The sequence below is a fragment of the Megalobrama amblycephala genome, linkage group LG8, assembly GCF_018812025.1.
Source record: "Megalobrama amblycephala isolate DHTTF-2021 linkage group LG8, ASM1881202v1, whole genome shotgun sequence".
Taxonomy (NCBI): domain Eukaryota; kingdom Metazoa; phylum Chordata; class Actinopteri; order Cypriniformes; family Xenocyprididae; genus Megalobrama; species Megalobrama amblycephala.
The window spans coordinates 84,863-99,334 of NC_063051.1; the positions used below are offsets into that span (position 1 = coordinate 84,863).

Consider the following 14,472-nt stretch of genomic DNA (forward strand, 5'->3'; position numbering starts at 1 on the left):
AACTATTTTGGGTTTTCCAAATAAGCTTTCAGTGAACAGTTCTTAAAAGAACCAGATTCACTTAGTATGGAGAACATTTTAATAATCGTTTGTGCAAAGGAAAGGTTCCATGAACATTAAAGGTTCTTAATGGAACATTCATGCCAATAAAGAACTTTTATTTTCAGAATGTAAAACAAATAAAAACACTAATATTCCTATTAGGCCAATGCTGGCAAGGAATTGAATGCTTCAAGACAGTATGTTTACTGCCAAATCATTTTTGAAGGTAAAAAACAAGCAAGATGTAAAAGGACAATGACTTCTTCTGGGAACTGCATTAACAAAATCACACCGCTCACATATGCTGCATGCAAAACACATGACGACAGAATCATTTGTTTCAGTGTTAATTTAATCATACAAATGTTCAATTATACATACAGGAAAAGGCTTTTCATATTTTCTCTCTTTCACTGTGCTATCATAGGACTCTATGCAAACTCTCCGCTCAGTCATACACCATGCCACAGTGCAGAAAACCCAACAGATCTAACAGAAAAAAAAGAAATCAGAAAAAAGACAATAACGCAGCAATGAATCAATCACACTTCTCACATGCATAAGCAACACCCCCCACCCCCCTCCCCCTTCCCCAAAACAAAAAAGAGAAAGAAAGAAAAATCCAGAGTGTAATTATAAATCGGAAGGAGACTGTGAAGTGTGCAGCGCTTGGGATGAGGACATTCACAAAGAACAGCTCAAAGGAAGACTTGACTGATGAAGCGGTGACATCTTCCAATGAGCTGTTTATGGGCCGAGCACTAGGAGAAACGTCAGTGTTGTTCTGTCCTTACGGCAACATGAATGGCGACCAGTTTCAGAACATTAACTTCTTCTATGCTTCAACTGTGAGTGCAACTTTTTGGAATACAGAAGGGACTGTCCCTTAAAACACTGCATAGATCATTTGCAATGTAAGAGTGAAGCCACAGTAATTCTAGAAATTTGGACACAATGTCAGTATCCGTTAATGTCGAAATCTTCCAGGTGCATAGAATTGGGGTGAAACAGACAAGAATCGCCTGACGCATTAAATTTAACAGGACATGCTGACGCTAATCTCTTTTTTCCTTGACATAAAGGTCAATTTGGACTCATTGATTTGCATACTGCTTGAGGACACCGGGGAATTTGTTTAAACGTTTCCATCTTAGTAAACGGACAAATAAAGAAAAACATTATAGGAGACTGTTGTTAACGTTTTATGTTTTATAACTTGCCTATCCATTGCAGCAAAACAGAAAATGGTGAGTAAAACGGCCTTTCAGATATATTTAGCGAGATATAAACATCCAAGAAGCTTTCCATCATACCAAACACAGAGGCACGATTTAAACCAAATAAATTCCACAAAAATTCTTTATGCATTAAAATATTATTTGGAGCTTTCCAGCTCAAAATTTACCATTTCAACATTTAGCAACATCTCAAGAGAATACAATTTAAAAGATTATTTTTGGTTAAATGCAGGCGCTACCACAGAAAATAATCGGTACCTTCGTAAAACAGAAAAAGAGAAAAGAAAAAACAAAAAAAAATGTGTATAGGGAAATGCCCATACAACAGAAGTAGTGCACTTGCCACATAGACTTCGATTGTAGGCACATAAATGTCAATGCATTTTCAATTCAGAGAGGTACAAATCGCAATTTCCTGTCAATGGAGCACAACTTGCATTTAACCCAGAATATTCCTTTAAAATGAACTCATTCTCACACTTTCCCTCATTAAAACACCCTCAGCTCATTTAAAAAAAGCTTAATACCATCGCAGGTCTAGGTGAACGGCAGAAATGTATGATCGGGAACATAAATCAATGATGTGCTTGTGAACTCTTAGGTCAGTAAACAAGGGAACCAAAGCCACATCTGCTTACTATCAATTCTGATGGATTGTGTCATCACGAGTGGAAACCAACATCAGCACTCAATAACTCCAGAAAAACATCAATGTAAACAAATATGACAACAGCAACAAGATAGTAAGGGCATCTCTGACAACAGCTATGACTTGACCTGTAGTGGCAGTACAGATGTATACTTCAATATGATGAGACATTACGTGCTCATGTACGCTGTACAGGTTGCTGGGTTTTTTAGTGAATCCAGAGCAGGTTTCAATAGCAATTACAAGTGGCTGGCAAAGGACCATATGAAATCTTTGTTGTTTCTACCAATTACATTTAACCTCCAAGTAGGCACATTGACCTTTCTTTTTTCTTTTTACTTGAAACGGTTCAGTTTGTGAAGTAAAAGTCAAAGAACATTGATGAAAAAAATTATAAAACTACTTGACAGGCATTAATTCTTCATTCATTTGTTGATGGCTTTTGTGCATGGCTGAAACACTCAGTCGCACACATATTCAGATGACTCTCACAAACCTGTCAAGAACAAATCCCAGTCATATTTCACTGCAAAATCAAAAGGAAGAAATGAGAAATGATACTTTGCATAAAGAAAACAAAGCCTGTTATTAGGACCATTAAGTTTTCCTTCATTGTGACATTATTTTCATGGTATTTAATCATTTGTTATAATGCAAATATTTTTATATTATTTAAATATCGAAAGTATTTATACATTGTTGTACATTAATTGGTTGTATTTCAATTAGGCTAACTAAAAAAAAAAAAAACAGTGCAAGTACATTTAAAAGAAATGTAATACAATCATTTAAAAAGGTGAGAACAATGGGAATTACAGAAATATAATTGTCCGTATTTAATACGGTAATTTGGTGGAAAACGTGCTTAATTGTCATCAAAATAATGCCATGAAGCAAAATATCTTGCACGTCCTAAAAGCAGGCGTTATTTTCTTTAAGCGAAATATGGTTTTCTATTGATTTTGGGGTGATATGACTTGGATTCTCTCGTTCATTCATCCACTCGCCCTGCCTCTCTTTCTCTTACGCATTCGTGCACTCACACATCTGAATTTACTGCTGTAATGTGACAATACAGATCAGAAAAAACGGTGTATTTTTCATTATATCTCTTTAGAATTTCTAGCACTCGTCTAAATCTAGCATTCACACATGCGTAACACAGGTGTTGCTTCAATATTGATTTGGAGCCAAACAGATTTGTCCACACATTTATGTGATGTTGTGATGCATCGGGGGAGAGGGAGGGTCACCAAGTCTTTAGAGTAAATCTGTTCCTCCTCTCACTGAACCCCTGAAAAGGGCAAAAGCAGCAGCTCCGATGAGCTACCGGATGGTTTCTGTATCTTAAGACTGTCCAAACGGGAAGGGTCCATTAATGCCCTGGGAATAAACAGAAAGAGTGAGATAAAACTCTGTCAAAACAAGATCAATTGTCATTAGATTTTTAAACATTAGATTTTTTTTTTTACAACAAATGGCACTTGAATACTAGGACACTGCTATACAGTTGCTAGGGTGTTTTGACTGATACACTCCAAATAAAAAGAGCACCAAGTTTCTGGCTCAGGTCCCTCCAATGTAAGTCAACTATGGGATTCATAATAATATTACCACATAGATTAATATTTAGGGTTAAGGGCATAGGCGCAGTTTCCGGAAATGGCGACATTTTCCATTCATTTTAACCAATCAAAAATTCAGGAACTTCTCTGATTGGTGGTCAACTACCTGATGCAAAAGTTTGTGCTTTTTGTTTTTGCACAGTGATAAATTGCATTTTTAAGGGGTCATGACATGAGAAATCATATTTGAGTTGATCTTTTGACATAAAAGAGGTATTTTTACCATTAAAACATCCTGCAAGTTTCAGAGCTTAAATGAAAATTCTGTCATTAATTACTCACCGTCATGTCGTTCCATACTCGTAAGACCTTTGTTCATCTTCGGAACACAAATTAAGATATTTTTGATGAAATCCGAGGATCTGATCCACACATAAGCAGCAACGTCATTGCACCTTTTGACGTCCAGAAAAAAAAGTAAGTCTCATCACTTCATAACATTAAGGTTGAACCACTGTAGTCATGTTGACTATTTTAACCATGTTTTCATCTACCTTTCTGGATGTCAAAAGGTGCAATGACGTTGCTGCCTATGTGTGGATCAGATACCGTCAGATGGATTTCATCAAAAATATCTTAATTTGTGTTACTAAGATGAACGAAGGTCTTACGGGTGTGGAATGACATGAGGGAGAGTAATTAATGACAGAAACTTCATTTTTGGGTGAACTAACCCTTTAAAACATTGTCATTATAAACAAAGCATTTATTTAATCAAGCTCTAAAAATGGCTCGTTTTGATATTGGGTGACCTGTGACATCTGCATACGACTGCCTCCAGAGAAAGACATTGACAAACAGTTGTACTACATCACACCATAGGCCCGCCCACTGGAGTTCAGTCGCTTAATGGCTGACATTTGCCTACACTGGATGCGAGCGTCACATCAAAAGCAAAAAGAAGCCTTTATAATCACTGACGCTGTATGGACACAGTATACAGTATTCTGTCGACAACAGGACAAATGGAAGAGTGAAAGAACATTTGCTTTGATGCTTCCAGGTTAAACAGTTTTTTTGGGTCTCTATATAGACTTCAGAAGGATCTCAGCGTTGGAAACAAGTGGATGGTTTATTTTAATGGCTTCCCGGATTGTGTCTGAGGATTATGTTTGTTCGGAGCATTTCATTTTATGTACATAGCGTAATGAGACATTTGTTGATAGATGAAGCAGTCAGTTGTATTTGATCTGACAGCAGCTGAAACACAAACAGTAAGTAAAGGATTTCATAATGCTTTTTCTGCAAATGACGGTTTTATATGGATAATGTTTTTAAAACACTCAAGTGCAATAGCGAGTGGGCGTTCATACGGTTTCCTATACAATGACGTTAGCCAATCATAACAGTGGCCATTTACTGACAAGCCTTAAAAGGAGCCGCCCCTTAAAAAGAAGTCATTTCAGACAGAGGGTCAGAATTAAGGTAGAAAATAATTTGTACATGTTTTGTTGTTTTTCTTGTGTGAAAAAAAAAAAAAAAAAATCCATGTCATGACCCCTCATTAACTCCAAAATCATCAGGTATATCAGCGTGAGATCGGCTCATGGAAAGAATGCGTTTGTTTTTTGGCAACATATTTGCAGTCCGTGTGTTTCTCTTTGCGAGACACAAATAAGTTTTGAGTAATGAATTCATTAAGTGCACCATTGCATGAAGTTGAAGCCAGCACCAACACCAATTAATTATTGAGTAATGAGCATGGTAAAATGTTTCAAGGGGCATTTGTTGCGTATGTCTATGTGTCACCTTGCTTAGCCCAGTTATCATTTGCTCATGGGAAAAAAGGTGAATAAAGATGTGTTTACATTTGGTTTGTAATGTATTTGCACACAAAACTTGTTTCTTTTCTCTGGGAAACATAAATCGGCGGCTATTGTTAAAGTCCCCGTGAACCGCAAGTTGCAACCGACTTTACTTCGGTGTTTTGACATTTCCAAGTGAAACAGAATATTGAATAGAGGATGAGGTTTTACTTTAGTGCACCTTCGCTTCATCCCTCATTCATAGCAGACTGACGGTTGGAGGGGAGTGGTTAAGGATATTCAACCCAAGCCATCAAACTAATGTCCTCAGAGAAGGAACGCCATTCCAGAGCGGAAGCAAATTGAGATTCTGATATAAGATTACCACGAAAAACAATTTTTTTCCCTTTGTATCAAGTTTCACGGATTAATCGTTCACCTCAAGACTAGTAATGTGTGCTAACAAAGTAAATAGGGTCAATTTTGATTTCATGACGCCTTTGAGGGTTTGTTCAAATATGATGAGCAATGTATGAGTTATGACAGTGCAACACCGAGTTTTACATAAATATTTGACCCTCTGGTTGTTGTTAAAGGGATAGATCACCAACAAATGAAAATTGTGTCATCATTTACTCACCTTCAAGTTGTTCCAAACCTACATGAATTTATTTCATCTGCAGAACACAAAAGATGATATTTTGAAGAAAGCGGGTAACCAAACAGTTGATGGACCCCATTCACTTCAATGTGGACCATTAACTGTTTGGTTACTGACATTCTTCAAAATATCTTCTTTGTGTTCAGCAGAAGAAAGAAACTCAGGTTTGGAACAATTTGACGGCGAGTAAATGATGACAATTTTCATTTTGGGTGAACTATCCCTTTAAGGCAAATAGTCTCTAACTCAAAAAATCAATACTAGATTTCCAACATTACACCGCTATGGGTTGGTTTGGTTGTTAGTAATTTGTGAGATTTCAACTGTAACTTATTCCACTGGTTAATGACATTTCTGCATCAGCTCACATGCTTGCTTGGAACTCCATCTTGTGGCTGAGAGGCAAAGTTTTACCCCCTCAAGGGCCAATTAAACAGCCTCTCATTCACAGATGTCAACCCTGCAGTTAACACATCAAGGCCAAATTCAGAACAAAAAGCTTCTACATGGGGCTGGGAGACAAAGCATTCAGTATTTTCAGCCAAATGACATTTGATATACATCTCAAAATCAATTTATGAAATGGCTTAAATAGTGTTTTTTAGGGAACAAACCAAATAGCCATTGATAGCAAGCAGATTCAATACAGAAAATGTGAATATTAAGTTAAAATAATCAGTGCATGTTTTCCAGATTTCACTAAATGAACACTGGAAGAGTAATATTAATTAATTTGAATTTAAATGCACCAATATAACAATACAAAAATCAAAGCAATATTTACCTACATATATTATATGTTAAAAAATATAATGCGTAATTAACATTTTTGAGGGAATCGGAGTTATAATATTCATTGAAATGAACAGCTTAAATGGATTCACAGACATTAATCAAATTGATCAACTCTAACACTACGTTTTTAAAACCGAGACAGTATTAAAACAGTCACAAGACATGCAAAATTAGTCTAATGACAGCCTTTACTTAATGGCCAATTAAAATGGGCACTAAAACCACTGGTAGCAATAAGATCGCAAATATATCATGAATATTTCCGAGTGCTACTTCAACATATGATTTTCTTTCACAAGGACAGCTGCATTTTGTTGTTTTAAAGACCTTTAGGTGTGTCTGAAAACAATCTCTTTGGTATGGTGCTAATCATCCACACAGGTCACAAGTCAGCAGAGAGCCAATCAGTACTTTCTGGCTATCTGGATAGAAATTTAGTACAGGTTTTTCCAGTATTCCAAGGAAAACGTACTAGAATATGCTGTTGGTCGGGTCAGGAACTATTTCAACAGTCTATTTCTAGCAATTCTTAATCAAAATGTTCATGCTGTGGCATTATTCACTTAATCATATAATACAATAAATATCGCTATTTATATTGGTGCAGTAAAATTAAGTTACTACATTAAACATATGCTTGGCTACAATGAGTGTTTAGTCAAAATAATTGAAGAAAAAAAATTCAACCACAAAAATCACCCTTTCAGGACATTTCAAAGCAACTACATAAACAGAATAAAGATACAAATTAAATCGTCAAAAGGCTGAAACTGTTTTAGCTGTATCTCCCAGCTTCAGTATCACATGTGTGCGGAATGAGGAAAGGTGTAACCAAACACGGTGAATCATCACAATGTGCTTTTCTTTGGTTAGATGTCACAAAACAGGGCAGGGAACAGAAAGGTGACGCGCTGTTGTTAAGTGACCTTCTATGCTAATAGATCAGATGGCGGTCAGCACATTGAGAGCTTTCCAGTACAGACTTTTGGCATGAAAGGAAGATTTTGGGAGGGTGTCAAAAAACCTGCTGAGTGTTTCATCTTGGTTTTCAAACTGAATCTTGTGCTGGATGCATTGTGACCTATTAACTTACCTTTAGGAAAAAGCTCCTCATTTAATGAACATTTATATCAGGTTCACAGCATTAGACTGTTGAGCTTGTACTCATCAGGTTAGTCAAAAGTATTTGTAATCACTCATTATTCTGACAGCTGGGTGATAAACTGAACATTCATAATATATCTGCAACGATTTTGTTGCCAATAAACACAGCTATTTAAAAAGTTTGGGATCAGTATGATTTTTAAAATACCTTTTAACAAAAAGTCTCTTAAATCTCACTAAGGCAGCATTTATTTTTATCAATAATACAGTAAAAAAATAGTAATATTGTGAAATATTATAACAATTTAAAATAACTTTTCTACTTAAATGTATTTTAAAATGTAATTTATTATTGTGATCAAAGCTGAATTTTCAACATCATTACTCCAGTCTTCAGTGTCACATGATCCTTCAGAAATCATTCTAATATGCTGATTTGCTGCTCAAGAAACATTTCTGATTTTTATCAATGTTGAAAACAGTTGTGCTGCTTCATATTTTTGTGGAAACCGCGATACATTTTTTATTTATGATTCTTTGATGTATAGAAAGCTCAAAAGAACAGAATTAATTTGAAATAGAAATCTTTATATATTATAAATGTATTTACTATTAATTTTGATCAGTTAATGGGTCTTTGCTGAATAAATGTATCAATTTATTTCAAAAAGAAAAATCTTACTGACCCCAAATATTTGAATGGTACTATAAATATAAGCATCACTGTAAATATTTTAATCATTTTAACTGGCGAATGACTGTAAAGATCATACCATTAGACTAATTTGACAGTCTCTCCTTCTTGGGACTCAGGAGTGCATTAAGAGGGATTTAATTTATTTTTATTGCCATTTCAGCAAAGATTAAATTCATGGCAAGAATTTAAAAAAATGTTACCACATTGCAATAACGAGAGATTATTAATAGCACCCCTGTTAAACAATGGGAGTAAAAATGCCAGTAAAGTTCATAACAGTCAGTCGGTTCAAAAACCATCACCCAGCCATATTCACACCCCATTATCATGCTAATCTTCATTCAACTCAATGAAACACTACAAATGGCAAACATACCTGGCTGTAAGTCACTACTGATAAGTTGTTTTGGAGACCATTTGGTGTAATATTTACAGAGCTGTGATTGAGTCCATTTTGATCTTGCTGAATGGAGTCCAGTGGGGCCTCCCAGGGGCCCCCGGGGTCTTTTAGATTATCCTCATTGGTGTCCTGCTTGTTCTTCTGTGGTGAGGCGAAAGGGTTGAAGCCTCCCTCCACACTGCGGTGTGGCTGCGTGTTGAACTCCGTCTCAAAGGAGGATAACTGCTGTGTGACGCCCAGCAGGCCTCCCTCTTCCACACTCAAGATCACCCAGATCACATCTGCAAAACAAGTGGAGTGAGGTGAGCCACGCATCCTTCAGGTCACCAAAGTTGGTTGTAGAAACTCAGAACTTGCAGAACTAATGCTCTGAATAACATGTTATGAGACATTTTATTTCATGACAACGATATACATTGATATAAGTGATAATCGTCTGCAAGTTGTGCATTAAACGATATTAATGCACGAAGTGGAGGCAAAGAACCACTTGACATGAAGCAGAGTGCATTCAAATCGTTTAATGCACAGCTAGCCATGGATTATCCCACTTATACCAAGTTTGCAGCATGAAATTTGACTGGAAGGGTTAAAACGGCGGTTATTTTCGTCAGCTACGACTCGTTAGATCTAGCATTCTGTCCGCTTTAAATCAGACACAGAGATCAAGTAGTGCGGTAAGGTTACACTTATTTGATTGACTTATAACATTGAGTTGAATGAATTAGTCTATGGAGAGAGAAAGGGAGAGAGATGTGCATGTGAATTACCTGTATCTGTTCAGCATCTCTCTAGCAATGAAGTTGTAAGTTGAATTACTTCAAAAACAGCGACGTTACCACCTTCTTGCTGAGCAGTATAATGTAGCGATTCAGTAGCGGAGCTAATTTATTAATAAAAGTTACGGGGCACACCTTCCAGCCAATCAGAATCGAGTATTCAGACAGACCATGGTATAAATCACAATATACACAAAAAAATTTGCTGTAGAAACAATTTTCACTCAGAAATTGCTAGAAAATTTCACAATTAATTACAAAAAAATGGCAAGTAACATTGAATTAAATGTGAAATTTTTAAGGAGATAGACTGAAATAGTATTTTCTTGTAAAACGTGCTCCAATAATCTTTGAAAAATAATGTAGTTACAGTGTAGTTATTTTTGTAATTAAAAAAAGAATGAAGCAAATAAAAAAATAAAAAAATAGGACAAATACAATAAAACAAAGATACAAATTAAAGTTCTTCATGTACAGTAGGTTTATTTAACAACTGAATGATTAAATGTAAAAATAAAACACTGCATAGTCTTCACTGTATAAATTACATATAAATTAATCCTGGTTAAAGCTACAAAAGTTACACAGACAGCAGCAGCATATTAGTCACTTTAAGAACGCACGGATCCAATATACTGATACACATGCGTTTCCTTTGTCAAATTCTTACATTCAATTAAGACAAAACTGACAGTGTTTACAATGATACTCGCCAAGATGGGTATTTTGGTATATATATTTGTGTGCATTTCTCTGGTCAAAACACGAAAGAGAACTCAAATCGGTATTAGTGCAAACTGAGTTTTCTTTCGCATCCTCTTGCACTTGAATGGTTTAATTGGAAAGACATAAAAACACAGTATGCAGAAAGAAAATCATGAGGATGACTAAATGACCAGTGTTTTCATTTTTTGGGGAACTATCCCTTTAAAATTGTCATTGCATAACATTTCACAATTTTTTAAACAATAGTTGTTTCTTTAGCTCATTGTCGTGAAAACATTGACTGTTACTTTTATCGTTTGCGTCTCACCTCCGTAGAATAGTCCGGTGGCTGTGCACATTCTCCACTGACCCTGATACATGCCAGGAACGGCTGGACTGCGCATCTGCACACTCACGTCTGAGATCTCCTGCGGATCCAGAGACCGCACCATCACCATGTTCACATGACCAAACTGATCCCCGCCAACATACTTCAGACACACACCTGGGGGCCACGACTCTGTACCTGCAATGCACAAAGACAGGAATGACATTAGGATTTAATTTGAGGCGGCTAGATTACCAATGCATAAAGAAGCAAAAGTATTCATAAAGCGTTAAAGTTTTTGCTCACCCAAAACTGGTTTGGAATGATATGATGACAAGTAATTAATGACAATTTTAATTTTTGGGTGCACTATTCCTGTAATGGCGCTTTTCCACTGAGTGGAACAACTCGACTCGGTTCGGTTCGGTTCAGTTCGGTATGGCTCGCTTACTTTCGGTTTGCTTTTCCACTGCAGTTTAGTTCAAAATGGGAGGCATTATAGACTGATCGTTATATTTGCGCCACCTTTACTCTCGTGGATCCACTCCTCGGCTACCAACAAGTCACTTCGTGTACTGACCATAATACAGCCATTTCTTTTATCAAGTTCTGTGCGATGGTCATTTAAAGCAAGTAATTAAAAAAAAAGTCGCATGAACAAATGATACTGTGGTGGCTGTTGCTAACTATTTAAATCTAGCGTGTTTGGTGTCTCGTGTTTCAAATCCAGTGACGCTAGTAGTGACGATTCTCTCTGACCAATCAGTGATCTGCAGTGTTTACACGTCACATATAGTATCAGTTCAGCTCGCTTGGAACCTCCATCGAGGTTGTACTATTAAAGCAAGCTGTACCGAGCCATCCCATGCAGCGGAAAAGTGACAAAAAGTGATCCGTACCGAGCCGTACCATACAGTGGAAAAGCGCCTTAAGTAAAAAGGAAAAATAAACCTATCAAATTAAGCAATATAAACAAGAAATAAAATAAATTAATCATGGTTTATTACAGTGCAAAACGACCATTAAACACACAAGGAAAAACACAAACATTTCTTTTGGACATATGTTATATTACGATTCCACTATAAAGGAATATTTAAAGGGTTAGTTCACCCAAAAATTAAAATTCTGTAATTAATTACTCACCCTCATGTCGTTCCACACTCATAAGACCTTTGTTCATCTTCGAAACACAAATTAAGATATTTTTGATGAAATCCGAGAGCTTTTTGACCACTTTCAAGGCCCAGAAAGGTAGTAAAGACATCGTTAAAATAGTCCACGTGACTACAGTGGTTCAACCTTAATTTTATGAAGCAACGAGAATACTTTTTGTGTGCAAAAATCTAATAAAAATAACGACTTTATTCAACAATTTCATCTCTTCCTTGTCATTCTCCTACACTGTCATCCTACGTCAGCATCTCATGTGTGCTCACGTGAACAGCATCGACCAATACTGAGCTGGCATTCGGATGTAAACACGGAAGCGCTGCACTGCGTTCACTACATGAACAGCGTAGGAGACCGACATGGAAGTCGTTATTTTTGTTTGGCTTTTGCACTCAAAAAGTATTCTCATTGCTTCAAACCAGTGTAGTCACATGAACTATTTTAAAGATCTCTTTACTACCTTTCTAGGCCTCGAATGTGGTAATAATGTTTATCGGAGGCCGGAAAGCTCACAGATTTCATCAAAAATATCTTAATTTGTGTTCCGAAGCTGAACGAAGGTTTTTTTTGACATGAGGGTGAGTAATTAATGTCAGAATTTTCATTTTTGGGTGAACTAACCCTTTAAGGTAAATGTGTGATTTCTGTGCATGCATGCAAATAACAACATTGGTGCAAGTTTGGGTCATTCAGCCTCTTCAACCAGAACAAAACAAAAAAACCCTCAAACCTGTGTTCTGTATCCTCCATGTTTTTGTGAACTGTGTGTCAGGAGGAACAGATTCCCCCTCTCCAATCGTCACATCTTCCACAAAAGACATTGACGGCGTGTTGATATTTGGACTCTCAAAGTCATAATATGCACCAATAGCTGCTTGAAGGTTCCTGATAAGACACAAATACAGACATATCAACATGGGGGATTTAACCACAGTTTTATTACCAAGAGGAAAACGACATGCATATAGTTAAACATATGTAAAGTGGCCCGAATGTAAAGTCATGTTCAAAACAAAAGAAGGGAGGGACAAACTTGTGCTGGCCTGTGTGTAAGACCTCTGATGAAAGTACACTCGTGCATTACGTAACTCTGAGGAAAACTTTACAATAGCCTATCCATGTCAACAAACAACAAGTTTACGCAAAAACAGCAACATACAAACACTTAGTGTGCCGTTTTTACAAATGAAATATAAGATATCACTATCGTTAAACCCAACGGTATTTTTTTAACAGTCGTGACTGAGCAACATTAAACAATGTCTGTGGTTCAAAACATAGCGAGACCCCTACTACTTAGACAGCTTTTTGAATGCACTACCCTAGTCAGCAGCATTTCAGGTCAGAAAAAAAAAACAAAGAATGCTGCTTAGATAGGGAACTCACGAGGATTTGAAACACAACCACTATAGTAGCGAGCTACTAGCACATACAAGCTACATGTTTGACAACTGACATAAATGAAACAAAACACATTATTTAAGAACATGTTTGAGAAAATGCATTTTTAAGAGGCTAACTGTCTAAAATATTACTTTACAGTTCATATGAGCCGAAATGTTACATTTGTTGTCTTTGTAAACAGTCAATTAGCTATTAGCTTGTTGTCTTTTTCGCTTTAGCTTTATTTAAACTCCACTGGGGCTCGTGACAACTGTCCTCGCGAATCTATTTTTGACATGTAAGGGATTTTAAAGCAAGAAACCGCAGTGGTAAACTCTTTATGTTCAGTTCAGCTTTAGGCCGCGGCCGAGTCCCCGGACTCACCAGTTGGTCATGTCCAGGAAGAAGGCGCAGCCAGCCGGGTTGAGCTGAAAACCCAGCAGCCTCTGAAACTCCGAGATGAGGACATCTTTATCCGTTGTGCCCATGCAGCTGAATTTTTGCATGAGCTCCGGATCCAGGTCTATGTCCATGCCCTCCATGAGCATGCGGCTGTCCCGGGGATAAGTTTTAATTGAGTCCGAGGCCTTCTCCAGTCATAACAAGCGACCCGATAACAAGCAGAGTACGCATGGCTGCGGGCGGGGCGTGACGTAACGCACGACGTAACTATGGTGCGGGGGAACGTCAGCTGTTGCTATTCGACTGCGGCGTGTCGTAATCCGGAGCATTCATACAAACCAGTAGGCCTGCCATGGTAGCATAAAGGTAAAATATACAACGGTATTAAATTATTGCCAAATTTAATTTTCACTGTATTCACATGGTGCGCAAAGGTAGGCTACTTCAAAAATATGTCCAACAAGTCATGGTACATATCCAATAAATATCAAACAACAAAAAAGAACTATCGCATGGTTTGATTTGTGCATACTTTATTCTGTGTGATGGAGTGCACATTTATGTATAAACTGTGATCTAAAATAACTTTCCAATTATCCAGCTAAGAAATCCAATGCACATTTTTTATTTAAAGAGGGCCAATTATGCCCTTTTTCACGAGATGTAATACAAGTCTCTGGTGTCCCCAGAATGTGTCTGTGAAGTTTCAGCTAAGATCATTTATTATAGCTTGTCAAATTTGCCCC

The 14,472-nt window shown here is 37.0% G+C and overlaps 1 protein-coding gene across 1 annotated transcript; it reads right to left on the reverse strand.

Moving 5' to 3' along the window:
• Positions 1 to 376: 376 nt before the first annotated feature.
• Positions 377 to 14,025, reverse strand: ilrun (inflammation and lipid regulator with UBA-like and NBR1-like domains). Its single transcript, XM_048198507.1, has 5 exons — positions 13,709 to 14,025; positions 12,672 to 12,826; positions 10,769 to 10,966; positions 8,933 to 9,237; positions 377 to 3,312 (listed from the first exon to the last, which is right to left on the reverse strand). Exons 1-5 carry the CDS (start codon positions 13,870 to 13,872, stop codon positions 3,277 to 3,279), a joined length of 858 nt encoding a protein of 285 aa, XP_048054464.1. The 5' UTR covers positions 13,873 to 14,025; the 3' UTR covers positions 377 to 3,276.
• Between the last annotated feature and the right edge of the window lie 447 nt (positions 14,026 to 14,472).